This window comes from Sesamum indicum, linkage group LG10 (assembly GCF_000512975.1).
Source record: "Sesamum indicum cultivar Zhongzhi No. 13 linkage group LG10, S_indicum_v1.0, whole genome shotgun sequence".
Taxonomy (NCBI): domain Eukaryota; kingdom Viridiplantae; phylum Streptophyta; class Magnoliopsida; order Lamiales; family Pedaliaceae; genus Sesamum; species Sesamum indicum.
The window spans coordinates 9,873,064-9,887,544 of NC_026154.1; the positions used below are offsets into that span (position 1 = coordinate 9,873,064).

Sequence of the window (14,481 nt, forward strand, 5' to 3'; positions counted from 1 at the left end):
ATTTGTATACGTCCAGCATATGATAATGAAATCCCTCCCCAGCCATTAATGCGAGCATCAATTTTCAATAGAAGTGGTTGACAATCGGATATAGACAATCTAGAAGACAGTGGAGGGAGACCCAAGTACCTCATTGGTAGTTGGCCCTCTTGGAAGCCCATAATTATTAAAATCTGATCCTTCCAATCTTGTGCCGATCGAGAGATAATGACATGACTTTTTTGTACATTCAGCCGAAGTCCCGACCATTCTGCAAATCGGTCCAACCCCCTCTTGAGGATCCTGAGTGAATTCAAGTCAGCTCTATAGAAGAGTAGGAGATCGTCTGTGAATCCCAACTGGAAGACTTTGGCCGGCTCACATTTCCAGTGATAAGAGAATTGCAAATCCTGCTCAATATGTTGCAATAATCCCAAATGCAAGACTTTCATAACGAGAACAAAGAGATAGGGCGATAGAGGGTCTCCCTGTCTTAATCCACGTGCTCCTGCAAAGAAACCGTGAGGGTTTCCATTAAGACCAATCGAAAATGCCGCCGTCGTTACACACTCCTCAATTCACCTGGTGAACGTTTGCGGGAATCCAAAAAATTACAAGACTGCAAGTAGGAAATTCCACTCTACAGTATCATATGCCTTCCTGATATCGACTTTTAGGGTACAACAAGGTGGAAGCTTCACCTGGTTGTATCCCGTGAGCAGTTCCTGTGCCAACAAAATGTTGTCCCCAATGCTACGCCCTGGGATAAACGCTCCCTGACAGGGACTAATTATCTTGTCCAGAACCACACTCAACCACTGGACAAGTAATTTCGCAATAATTTTGTATAACACATTACAGCATGAAATTGGCCTAAAATCACCAACAGTCATAGGAGTGTGTACCTTCGGGATTAGTGCCAAAAGTGTGGAGTTGACTTGTTTGAGTAGTTTACGGGTACTAAAGAATTCCAGTACGGCCTTTATAACTTCCTGTCCCACCACTGGCCAGGCTGCTTTAAAGAATCCTGATGAGTATCCATCAGGTCCCGGGGCCTTGTCATATGCAATGTCAAATACTGCTTGCTTCACATCATCCGGTGTAAACGCCAATATAAGATGGCCAGCCTCTTCATTAGAAAGAATATGTCTTGCCCACGATCTGAGAAAGTCAATATCTAGCGTTATCTGACGTCTGTTACCGCCCAAGAGATTTTGATAGTAACAGACAAATTCATTGATAATCTCTTCTAGTTCAGTGTGGATGGTCCCGTTGTCATCATTAATCTGCAGTATCCTCCTTGCCACCCTTCTCTTGGCAATTTTACGAAAGAAAATTCGGGAGCATTGGTCACCCCCCTTCATCCACTGCATCTTGGCTCGCTATTGCAACATGATTTGTTCCAGTTTTGCCGCTTTTGCATAAATCAGGTGGCAACAGTGTTCTAATAGTAGAAAGGCCTCATTCTGTCTATCTGAACTCACCAGCTGTTGTGCCTCATCTAGAAAGCCTTTAGCTAATTGAACATTTATAGTCAAATCCCCCTTCTTCCTATGAAGACCGGCTTCAATGCTTTAAGTTTACGTGTTACCGCAAACATAGGCACCCCAACGATTGTATTCTGCCAGATATTCTGCACACTGGGGATAAATTCAGGTGAGTGTGTTAGGTAGTTGTCAAATCGAAATATACCTCCTGTTTGATTTTGCCTGTCCCCATGCAGTAGAAGCGGCGAGTGGTCAGAAGTCCGTGGTAAAAGGCTTATGTCATCCATGATGCTAGGGCTAATGTCATCCATCATGCTAGGGCTGATTGCATCCATGATGCTAAGGCTGATGTCATCCATCCTACAGCTGACATCACTAATTTTATGGGCGCAAAAAAGAGCAATCTGGGGAAAAAATTGTCGCCAGTTCCCTTGTTTATTGGGAACATTCCGCTTCACACTGGTTCTAATGGGATTGTTAATGATAAAATTGCTGATGCTTTCAACAATTCATCCCGAAAAACACTATCTTTCATTGCCCCAACGAAGCAAAATGGGGAGGTTGTAGTTCGTCCTTCACTTGATACTGTGCGGGATGGAGCCAAATGATGGAAATCTGGCAGTGGGATATTTTATGGGTAAGCGGCCGTACTATCACCATTTAAAGGAGTTTGCCCATTCGATTTGGCCGGCGCTACGAGAGGTCACAGCAACTGCTAATGGCTTCTTTTTCTTCCGATTTAAAACAGAAATCGATATGGAGGAGGTCATAGAAGGGGGGCCATGGCTGTTTCAGGGGCAACCAATTGTGTTACAAAGTGGGAATCGGGTATGGCTATGAGAAAGTTGAACCATACACAAGTGCCGGTCTGGATAAAACTGCGACACCTTCCATTGGAATTCTGGATGACGGAAGGATTGAGTACTGTGGCTAGTGGTGTGGGTAAACCACTATACCCTGATGCGATAACTAGGGCATGCACGAGACTGCACTTCGCTCGTGTATGCGTGATGATTGATGTTACTCAGAAATTGAAAAAACATATTATTATAATGACGCCAGATGAAGATGGTGGGGAAACCCCATGCAAGGTTGATATAGAGTATGAATGGCTTCCCCCTAAATGCACAAGATGCATGATGTTTGGTCACTCGGTGAAGGAGTATTCGTTGACCAATCCTCAGAAATAGACAAAGCCTCCGGTGAAAGTGTATGTACCAAAAGCCAACGCCCCCCCCCCCACCAGTTACCGAGGAGAGAGTTAAGAAACATAAGACCATGGTTGTGGTGGAGGATAAAGTGAAAGGAGATGAAGGTATAAAACAGAATAAACGCTACACCTCATCGCAGAAAGAGAAGGGTAAGGAAGTGGTTACTTTTAATCCTTTTGATGCTCTGAATTCACTGGACGACGCAGAAGAGAATACTAGGGGTCCTAACACATGCAGCCCCTATAGTAGTGATCCATGTTGAATCTCGCGGTGTGGAATGTCCGGGGGCTGAATAAGAGAGACCATCAACTCGCATTAAAGGACCTTATCTCGGAATACAGGTTAGATTTTATGGGCATCTTAGAAACTCGTGTGCGTATTAACAACGCCATGCATATTCAGTCTTTTTTGCTTCCTCATTGGAAATGGTTTGTTGATTATGCAACTATGGGTAACCGTATTTGGGTAGTGTGAGATGATAATGTTGTGGACGTTCATATTCTTGATTTGGGGAACCAATTTATGCACTGTCGTGTCACTCATAGGGCAGATAGCGAATCCCTCATAATCACTATTGTTTATGGTGCCTCTGAGATGACTGATCGTAGAAGTTTATGGAATACCTTGAAAATTTTAGCTCGAGAGCACTCGGATGAGCCCTGGCTGGTGGGGGGGGACTTCAACGCGGTCCGAGAAATGAATGAGGTCTGTGGAGCTTCTTTAGTACCGGTAAACTACTCAAACAAGTCAACTCCACACTTTTGGCACTAATCCCGAAGGTACACTCCTATGACTGTTGGTGATTTTAGATCAATTTCATGCTGTCATGTGTTATACAAAATTATTGCAAAATTACTTGTCCAGCGGTTGAGTGTGGTTCTGGATAAGATAATTAGTCCCTGTCAGGGAGCGTTTATCCCAGGGCGTAGCATTGGGGACAACATTTTGTTGGCACAGGAACTGCTCACGGGATACAACCAAGTGAGGCTTCCACCTCGTTGTACCCTAAATGTCGATAGCAGGAAGGCATATGATACTGTAGAGTGGGATTTCTTACTTGCGGTCTTGCAATTTTTTGGATTCCCCCAAACGTTGACCAGGTGGATTGAGGAGTGTGTAACGACGACGGCATTTTCGATTGGTCTTAATGGAAACCCTCACAGTTTCTTTGTAGGAGCACGTGGATTAAGACAGGGAGACCCTCTATCGCCCTATCTCTTTGTTCTCGTTATGGAAGTCTTGCATTTGGGATTATTGCAACTTATTGAGCAGGATTTGCAATTCTCTTATTACTGGAAATGTGAGCCGGCCAAAGTCTTCCAGTTGGGATTCGCAGACGATCTCCTGCTCTTCTGTAGAGCTGACTTGAATTCACTCAGGATCCTCAAGAGGGGGTTGGACCGATTTGCAGAATGGTCGGGACTTCGGCTGAATGTACAAAAAAGTCATGTCATTATCTCTCGATCGGCACAAGGTTGGAAGGATCAGATTTTAACAATTATGGGCTTCCAAGAGGGCCAACTACCAATGAGGTACTTGGGTCTCCCTCTACTGTCTTCTAGATTGTCTATATCCGATTGTCAACCACTTCTATTGAAAATTGATGCTCGCATTAATGGCTGGGGAGGAATTTCATTATCATATGCTGGACGTATACAAATCATTAAATCTGTACTTTCAGCAATGAGCATTTATTGGGCGTCTGCATTCATCTTACCGAAGGCTGTTATTAAAAAAATTGAGAAACGGCTCAGAACTTTTCTTTGGAAAGGCACTTCTACGTCGGGATATGCCAAGGTAGTGTGGAAGGATGTGTGTAAACCAATTAAAGAAGGAGGCCAAGGAATTAAGGATATCGGTATCCTTAACCGCTCATTAATAGCAAATAAGTTATGTGATGTTATTAGATGTGACCGAACATCTATATGGGTTGAATGGTTGAAGCAGACACGATTGCACAACACTTCAATTTGAACAATTAATGAGAAGGGAGGATCATGGGGATGGTGGAAACTGCTCCGACTTCGCAGCTCTATACTACCTATGACAGAGTTTCTTATTGGAGAGGGGAGGTCATTCTACTTGTGGAAGGACCCGTGGCACCACTTGGGCCCACTTATTGCTAGATTACCAAGGGGACCGAGCCTCTTAGGATTTGATGAATCCGCCAAACTACAAGTAGTCATTAATGAGGGGCAATGGCAGTGGCCCTTCATTACCGATTTGGGCAATGGCAGTGGCCCTTCATTACCGATTTGGAATGTATGGAGATTATTTACATGTTACCCCAGATTCATTGAGGGGATGACAGGATCAACTGGCGGTTTTCAGAGGGACGACCCACTACACAATCCCTATGCTTTTCTGTCCACCTGGACCGAAAGTAGGATGGTCTTCACTACTTTCGGGTTCTTTGAAGATTCCCCTTCATAACTTCATTCTTTGGTTTGCAATTCAGGAGAAGCTATCGACAACTAATAAACCATGGATGACGCATCTAGGGGGATGTATTCTCTGTGACGAGGGTGCAGCGGAGACACACACTCACATGTTCTTCCAATGTCGATATAGCAGAGGATGCCTTGCAGCTATACGACATCATATCCGATTTGCTTGGCCCAATCGTGAGTGGACAAGAGACGTGGAATGGGCATCGAGGAAGTGGAGGGGGAAGCATATTGTTAATGTTGCTTATCGAGCATTACTTGGTGCATGCATATACCATATATGGCGAGAGAGGAATTTGAGACGATTTGAGCACACCCATCGGCTGGAAGCTGTATTAGCTACTTGCATTATTGAAGACGTTAGACAGAGGATAATTAGTATTAATCTTTTCAGTTCTATTAGTACATGTGCACTCTATAGACTTTGGCGTATCCCTTGGTCTGTTGGAGGTACCACCATTTGATTGTTGTACTTTGTACTGTTTACCTATTTTTTTTTTAATAAAACTTACATTTACCCAAAAAAAAAGTTTCAATACTTTAGTATTTAGGCTCTGGAAAGTACCTTGGACTTAAAGTTGTATTTTCTTTCCTTCATTTGTAGCCTGTTCGAGTTGGGGCTCTACTTCATTTTCATTATCTTATGCAATTTACCTTTTCAAAATTGCATAAAACCCCCTTATATAAAAAAATAAGTAAAAAACACCCTATATTTTTTCAAAATATTGTTATGCTCCCCTTCCATTAGGTAAACCCTAACGGCGTTAATTTTTTACTAAATTGATCATTACACCCTTCTTATAACAATCATTAATTTTCAACTATAAAAGACGAACAGTACAAATTTGAAGTAATTTAAATATAGTTTTATTTATATATACACTATATAATATAATATATACATATATATATTTGTAGGCGGCGATGGCAATGTCGCCCAAATTGTTCGGCGAGGTTGCCCCTTTTCCGCTGCCCCCGTCACCCCCTTATAGAAGAAAAGTAAAAATAAGATTAATTTTTTCAAATTATAAATATTAAATAACTTTAATGTTTAATTTAAATATTATTTATAATAAATAATATAATTTAAAATAATTGATATTAATTTTTTGGTATTTTGATATTTATTATTATTTATAAATAAATAAAATATATTTAAATTATAATAATTTAATTGAGTTAATAATATATATTATTATAAGTGACTTTTATATTGCATATAAATTTTTAATTTGAAAAGTGAATTTTAGTATATTAAATTTGTATTGTGTTTTTTAAATTCAAAATTTTAATTTTTAAAAAAATTACATACTTTGTGGGTGTTTTTATACTAAATTAATATATTTTATAAATAAATATAATTTATTGTAATATATTTGGACTCAAAAAATAATTTAAATTAATTAAGTATGTTTAAATAAAATAATAATACAAATAAATTGATTTAAAATATATTTAAATATGAAAGAACGGGACAAGATGGATATTATACACTTAAAGTAATTTTAAAATAGGCTAAAAAATAAAGTCCAGTCGCACAATAGTCGAGTGTCACATACTCTCCGTTAGTTTTTAATAAAAATTTATTGTATGTATAAAATACAAAAAGTTTTTAACTAAATTTTAAAAACACAAGATGTTATGCAATTTACCCTCGTAAGATTGATAACTTAGGGGTTGGGAGCACATGGGCTTGTCTACAAAATTCATTTCCCCCCACCCCACCCCTCACCTTTTTGTTTTATTTAAATTTTTATAAAAATTCTAACTACATCCTCTGATTTTTTTAATTTATATAATTTATCACTAAATAATGTATAAAACTCCAATTTACTCGCAGCAAATTTTGATATATTCCATTTCAAATTTATAATTTATTTATGATTAGTTTGAAATTTCTTAATAATTATCTATTAATTAATCTCTCAATTATGTACAAAACTTTATGGAACTCACACGAGACCTATACGAAGCTAACACCCTGACTTGCAGTGATGGCCCCACCACCCTGGCAGCTGACGCCCCAGTTGACGGATCACTGCAACAGACAGCTAAGGATGCTGCAGAGTTTGAGCCCATCGATGATCCGTTAGATTAGGAATTTTTAAGAATTTTTTTAGTATTTGCATTGTAAAATGTACACTATATTCACTACAAGAAAATATAACATTACTGATAGGTATATGTATAATCCTCCCGCAAAAAGACTGAAAAGCCCTTCATTAAGGGTAGGATGGTCATTTCCGCGACCGGATCCGCGTACTTCGTAACGGGCGGGTCGCAGAGGACCCGACCCGGGTCGTAGGAGGTGACAGAAGACCCAGACAATGACGGCCATCCGATTAGAATGGGATCAACCAGATGAGGCCACGTGACCCAGTACTTGCCGTACAACTGTGTACTATAAATAGACCCCGATACGCCATAAATGAGGTAACTGCTATACATTTATTGAGATCGAACCTTGAGATAGAATACATTTCTCTCGATCAACCTAACTTGAGCGTCGGAGGGTCATTGTCGGGGACATACCCGACGAGCTCACGGTTCTTGTTTTATTCTCAGGGGATCCAAAACCTGTTCCGGAAGAATTAGTCGAACAGCTGTGAGATCGTCTCAGGAGATAGAATAATTCGACCCGGATCAGTTGGCGCCGTCTGTGGGAACTTCTGAGAATTCTATCGTTATGGAGGGTTCATCGAGGAGAAACGCCGCCGAGGAAGAAACACCCAGGAGAGGAGCAGGTGCAACCATCCAAATCACACAGGATGAGCTGCAAAGGATGATAGACGAGGCAAGCCGAAAGGCTATAGTAGAATATGAACGGAGAACAGCGACCCCCCTGGTCAAAGAAACTGCTAGAAGGCAGCTATTTGAAAACGTGGAGCCAATAAGAGAGTCAAGAGTTCAGGGAGAACATGATCACCGCAGTAAGCGACCGGCATCATCCGATGCAGGTTCCAGCAGTCATGGACGCGCGAAAAGAAGAGAGCCGGTCATATCCAGGGCCGAAGTGGAGAGCGTGGGCAAACAGATACATAGCTTGAACAAACAGATCGACGAGTTGAAGAAACGAGGGGAGATCGTCGCGCAGAACAAGAACTCCCCTTTCTGTAACGAAATCCTGGTTTAGACCGTTGAGCCCGGGTTCAGAGTGCCCGATTTAAGGAGATATGATGGGATGAGAGACCCTCAGGAGCATGTGGCCGCCTTTGAGATGGTGATGAATCTTTACGGACAGTCAGCCCCGATAATGGCAAAATTGTTCGCGACCACACTGACGGGAAAAGCTCAAGAATGGTTCACGAACCTACCCCGTGGAAGCATCGAGTCCTACGAGCAGCTCGTGCAAAAGTTCAATTTCCATTTTGCGAGCAAGAAGAAACAAAAGAGGTCGGTCACCCATCTGTTTAACATCCGACAAAGAGAAGACGAGACGCTGAAAAATTTCATGGGTCGATTCAACAATGAGACCCTGGAGGTGCAAGAGCTGAGGATTGACATGCTTGTGAGTATCCTCATACATGGACTCAGGAAGGGCTCTTTCGCCTCCGCCCTCACGCGCGACCCGCCCTACGATGTGGAGCAACTGATGGCGATAGCGCAGAAGTATATTGACGAAGAGGAGATGAACGCGATGAAAGATTCAGAGCGAAGGGAGCGGGAATATATTCCCAGACGACCTCATGATGGAAGAGGAGGAAATGACAAACCAAAAACGGAGAAACGGAAGGAGCCTAAATACGTGCCAAAATACCACAACTACACTCCCCTAGCCATGTCCCGGGAGAAGGCTCTGATGATGGTAGAAAATGCTGACGTGCTGAAATGGCCTAGACATACGAGGTACACTCCTACCAAGAAGATGTCTAACAAATACTGCCGCTTTCATCGGGAGAGAGGACACAGCACAGAGGAGTGCTATCAACTGAAGGACGAGATCGAAAGGCTCGTTCGTCAGGGACACTTCCGAGACCGCGTGCCCCCAAATTGTAAGATCGGCGGGGGAGGAAGGAGAAGCAGATCGAGAAGCCCGGACCGAGATAGAAATCCGGGCCCATCAAGGACAGACAAACCCCCGATGGGTGGGAACAACGCACCCACAAAGGGTGTCATATACACAATAGCGGGGGGATCGACTGCGGGAGATTCGGGTCGAACACGGAAAAGATGCGCCCGGACAGCCGGATTGGTGAGACAGAAAGAATTCGTGCTGAAGGTGGAGGGTGAAGAGGCCATCTCATTTAATAGCTCGGACAGATTGGAGGACGGCGGAGAGAACGACCCCATGGTCATCAAGCTTGACATCGCGAACTTCACCGTCCACAAAGTGCTGATAGACAGTGGGAGCTCGGCGGACATCATTTTCAAAAATATCGTGGACCGGATGGGGCTGGAGAATGCGAGGCTCGAGCCCGTGAAAACTCCCCTGGTCGGATTTGGAGGAAGCGAAGTGGCCTCGCTTGGGACGATAGAGCTGCCGGTGTCCATGGGCGAAGAGCCGAAGAGAAAAACGCTGATGGTCAAATTCCTAGTGGTTGATACCCCGTTCACGTACAATGTCATACTGGGTCGGCCGGGGTTAAATTCGTTCAGGGCGGTTATCTCCACATACCATATGAAGATGAAATTCCCCACTGAATATGGAATCGGGGAGGTATCATGCGACCAGAAGGAGGCTCGCAAATGCTACAACTTGTCGGTAAAGGGAGAGCCGAGGTCGAAGAAACAGAAGGTCAGGGAGGACGCGGAGCCCCGACCGTATGAAGCTGAACACCTGAAACCCAGCGAGGAATACAAGGCTATTCAGCTCGCCACAGAGGACCCCAGCAAGACGACCAGGATAGGTTCCAGCCTCAACGAAGGGGAGATGGCCATGATAGACTTTCTAAGAAAAAATGCGGATATGTTCGCGTGGAGTCCGTCGGATTTCACCGGGATCGACCCGGAGGTGATCGTACATCGGTTGAATGTAGACCCCACTGCTCGACCTGTGCAGCAGAGGAAGAGAAATTTCAGCAAGGAAAAGAACGATGCTATCCGGCAAGAGGTCGAGAAGCTGCTGAAAGCTGGATATATATCGGAAATCCAATACACAAACTGGCTCTCCAATGTAGTGCTCATCCCAAAATCTTCAGGAAAATGGCGGATGTGTGTGGATTTCACGGATCTGAACAAGGCGTGCCCTAAGGACCCGTACCCGCTGCCGCGGATCGATACCATGGTGGATTCGACCGCAGGGTTCGAACTCTTTTCGATGATGGATGCATATCAGGGATATCACCAGATCCAACTGGCAGAAGAGGATAGAGACAAAACCTCCTTCGTTACGGATAAGGGGATTTATTGCTACAACATGATGCCATTTGGACTGAAGAATGCGGGGGCAACCTACCAGCGATTGGTTAATAAGATGTTCGGGGACCTGCTCGGAAGAACCATGGAAGTATATGTTGATGACATGCTGGTCAAGAGTAAGAGGTCGCAGGACCACATTGAAGACCTCTCTCAGGCATTCAGCATAATGAGGTCGCATGGAATGAAACTCAACCCGGACAAATGCACATTTGGAGTGACAGGTGGAAAATTTTTGGGGTATATGATCAGCGAAAGAGGGATAGAAGCGAATCCAGAAAAGATACAAGCCATCATGGGCCTGAGGTCGCCGAGTTCGATCAAAGATATGCAGAAGCTTACCGGAAAAATTGCATCTTTGGGCAGGTTCATATCGCGATCGGCAGATAGAAGCCTACCATTTTTCAAAGCCTTGAGGAAACCCAAGAGTTTCGCGTGGACTCAAGAATGCGAACAGGCTTTACAAGAACTGAAGGAGTACCTCACCAAACCCCCTTTGCTCGCAAATCCTAAAGAGGGTGAGACACTATTCTTGTATCTTGGAGTGTCCGAGAACGCGGTTAGCTCCGTACTGATAAGGGAAGAGGCTAACAATCAGAATCCAGTCTACTATGTCAGTAAAATGCTCCAAGGGGCTGAATTGCGGTACTCAGAGATGGAGAAGCTCGCTCTTGCGTTAGTCGTAACTGCCCGGAAACTGCGGCCATATTTCCAATCGCATAAAGTGATAGTGCTGACGAACCACCCCCTTAAGCATGTGATGTCACGACCAGAGGCCTCCGGAAGATTAATCAAATGGGCGGTCGAATTGGGGCAACATGATATCGAATACCAGCCCAGGACGGCCCAGAAGGCACAGGTGCTCGCGGACTTCATCACAGAATTGTCCAGCGATCCGAAGGAGCCCGACGCCCCCGACCATACCTGTTCGAAGTGGATGCTACATGTAGATGGATCTTCCAATGCGAACAACGGAGGAGCAGGCGTGTTGATCCAAGGACCCAAGGGAGTCGAGATAGAGGTCGCAGCCCGCCTATCATTCCCAGTGACAAATAACGAAGCGGAATACGAGGCGCTGGTGTTGGGATTGGAGCTAGCATACGAGGCAGGAGCTCGTGATCTAGAAGTTTTTACGGACTCACAGCTGATCGCTATGCAGATCGAAGGGGCATACGAGACGAGAGAGAGAACCATGACAAGGTATAAGGAGATGGTGCAGCAATTGATGGGAAAGTTTAACGGATGTACCGTTTCACAAGTTCCTCGAGCAGAAAATGACAAAGCGGATGCCCTGTCAAAATTTGGGGCAGCAATGGACGGAATTCGAGATCGCAAAATCACTGCCTTAGTTCGCGATCGATCGGCGCTAGCGAGCGGAACAGAAATTCAGGTCGTTTCGGAGGGCGAGTCGTGGATGACAGAGATTATACGATATCTGGGAGAAGGCATCCTGCCCAACGACCCACAAGCAGCAAAAAGGGTCAAGTTTCGCGCCACCCGATTCACGATGTTAGACGGTCAGCTCTACAAACGAACGGCGGATGGCCCACTCTTAAAATGCTTGGAGGGAGAGAGAGCCTTGTACGTGATGCGGGAAATACATGAAGGAAGCTGCGGTAATCATTCGGGAGCGAGATCGCTAGCACAGAAGGTGATGCGGCAAGGGTTTTTCTGGCCCACCTTGGTCGAAGATTCCAAGAACTTAGTGAGGAAATGTGAGAGTTGCCAGAAGTACGCTTCGTTGATACATCAGCCGGCAACACCGTTGGAACCGATCAAGATAGCATGCCCGTTCGACCAATGGGGAATCGACATCGTAGGTCCTTTTCCGCCCGCACAAGCCCAAAAGAAATTCATCATCGTAGCGATCGAATATTTCTCCAAGTGGGTCGAAGCAGAAGCGGTAGCCAAAATCTCGGAGAAGGAAGTCATCAACTTCATTTGGAAGAATATTAAATGCAAATTTGGTATACCGCGGAAGTCATCAACTTCATTTGGAAGAATATTATATGCAGATTTGGTATACCGCGGATATTAATATCTGATAACGGCACGCAGTTCCAGGGTAGGAAAATTACAGAATGGTGCAAGGAGTTGAAGATCGCGCAGCACTTCACAGCAGTCGCAAATCCTCAAGCGAACGGGCAGACCGAAGTGACGAACCGAACTATCTTGCAACATTTGAAGACTCGCCTCGAGAGCAAGGGGTCGTGGGTCGACGAACTGCCCGGGGTCTTGTGGGCTTACCGAACAACGCCGCGAACCGCCACGGGTGAAACCCCTTTCTGCCTGGTGTATGGAACCGAGGCCATCATTCCTGCCGAAATCGGGGAGGAATCGCAAAGAGTTATGCAGTATGAGCCCGAGACGAACCAAGCCGAACGAAGCTTCGACCTCACCGTCATCGAAGAAAAAAGAGAGGCTGCATATGCCCGAATCCTGCATCACAAGGGCCTAATGATGAAGAGCCATGATCGTAAAATGCGACCCCGCCAGCTGCAGATAGGAGATCTCGTGCTGAAGAAGGTGGAGGCGTCAAAACATGTGGGAAAGCTGGAGCCACCCTGGGAAGGCCCTTACAAAGTGATTGAGATCAGAAAGAAGGGTACATACAGGTTGCAAGACATGCAAGGTCGCGATCTACCACGCCCATGGAACATACAAAACTTGAAGAAGTTCTACGCTTGAAGCAGGGAGCCTGTGAAAGGCCGTCAACTCGAACGAGGAGCCTGTGAAAGGCCATCAACTGAAGGATCGAACGAGGAGCCTGTGAAAGGCCATCAACTGAAGGATCGAACAAGGAGCCTGTGAAAGGCATCAATCGAAGGGTCGTACAAGGTGACCGATCGAACAAGATGCCGCCAAAAGACTACACGGGGAGAGTTCTAGCAGGTTATTAATTGTATATTCTCAAAGGTTAGGAAGGTCGCATTCATTTTAAACATTGTATTACTGGATATTTACCACTCTTGTAATTTACGCAACGATATTTATCAAAGTTTCTTTGTTTTGTGCTTACATTCCTTTTGTGCTTATGATTCGTGCGTACATTACTATCACCACTTGCACTCAAGCAAAACGCGAACTGAAAAAGACGCGTCCAATATGCGATCTGAAAAAGACGCACACAGTCAAAACGCGAACTGAAAAAGACGCGTCCAATATGCGATCTGAAAAAGACGCACACAGTCAAAACGCGAACTGAAAAAGACGCGTCCAATATGCGATCTGAAAAAGACGCACACAGTCAAAACGCGAACTGAAAAAGACGCGTCCAATATGCGATCTGAAAAAGACGCACACAAGCAAAACGCGAACTGAAAAAGACGCGTCCAATATGCGATCTGAAAAAGACGCACACAATCACAACGCGAACTGAAAAAGACGCGTCCAATATGCGATCTGAAAAAGACGCACACAATCACAACGCGAACTGAAAAAGACGCGTCCAATGGGCGATCTGAAAAAGACATACACAAGCAAAAAGCGAACTGAAAGAAAATGTGCAGATATAGCAAAGGAAGCGAGCTAACAAAAGTTCATTTCTCATTCAACAAAATGTCATATACAGGGGTTATCAAAATTTCCACCCCATCCACCTGTGTACAAAAATGATGTCCTAACAATTTCTAGGATTTACATTTGGATCAATCAGCTCAAAATCCTACCCCAAAATAGAAGAACCGGGACTGATCAGGCGTCAGCTTCTGCCTCCAGTTCGTCCCTCAGAACCATAAATTCATCGTCTTTCAGCTCAGGATCCGGAGGAAGAGGTTGAAGGTCGCCATCAAGCGAGATGTCAAGCGTGCTGCGGTCAAAAGACTCATTGAAGCCACCGAGCTTTTCGACTTGAGACAGGCAGGTCTCATAGCCCTTGGCAAACGAGTCCGCAGACTTGATCTCAAGAGCGGTCGTGAAGGTGTCAGTCTTCAAAAAATCACGAACCGCAGACATCCGGGAATCGGCCAAAGCTCGCTGATGCTCTTCAACCAGAATGCGACC

The 14,481-nt window shown here is 44.6% G+C and overlaps 1 protein-coding gene across 1 annotated transcript in view; it reads left to right on the forward strand.

Annotated features, from left to right (window-relative positions):
- LOC105172285 overlaps positions 1–13,167 on the forward strand; it is a 30,529-nt gene extending 17,362 nt beyond the window's left edge. Inside the window, exons 4-5 of the mRNA XM_020697407.1 lie at positions 7,117–12,499; positions 12,544–13,167. Of these exons, the coding sequence (XP_020553066.1) occupies positions 8,306–12,499; positions 12,544–13,167 (4,818 nt within the window). The 5' untranslated portion in view covers positions 7,117–8,305. The remainder of the gene's footprint in view (positions 1–7,116; positions 12,500–12,543) is intronic.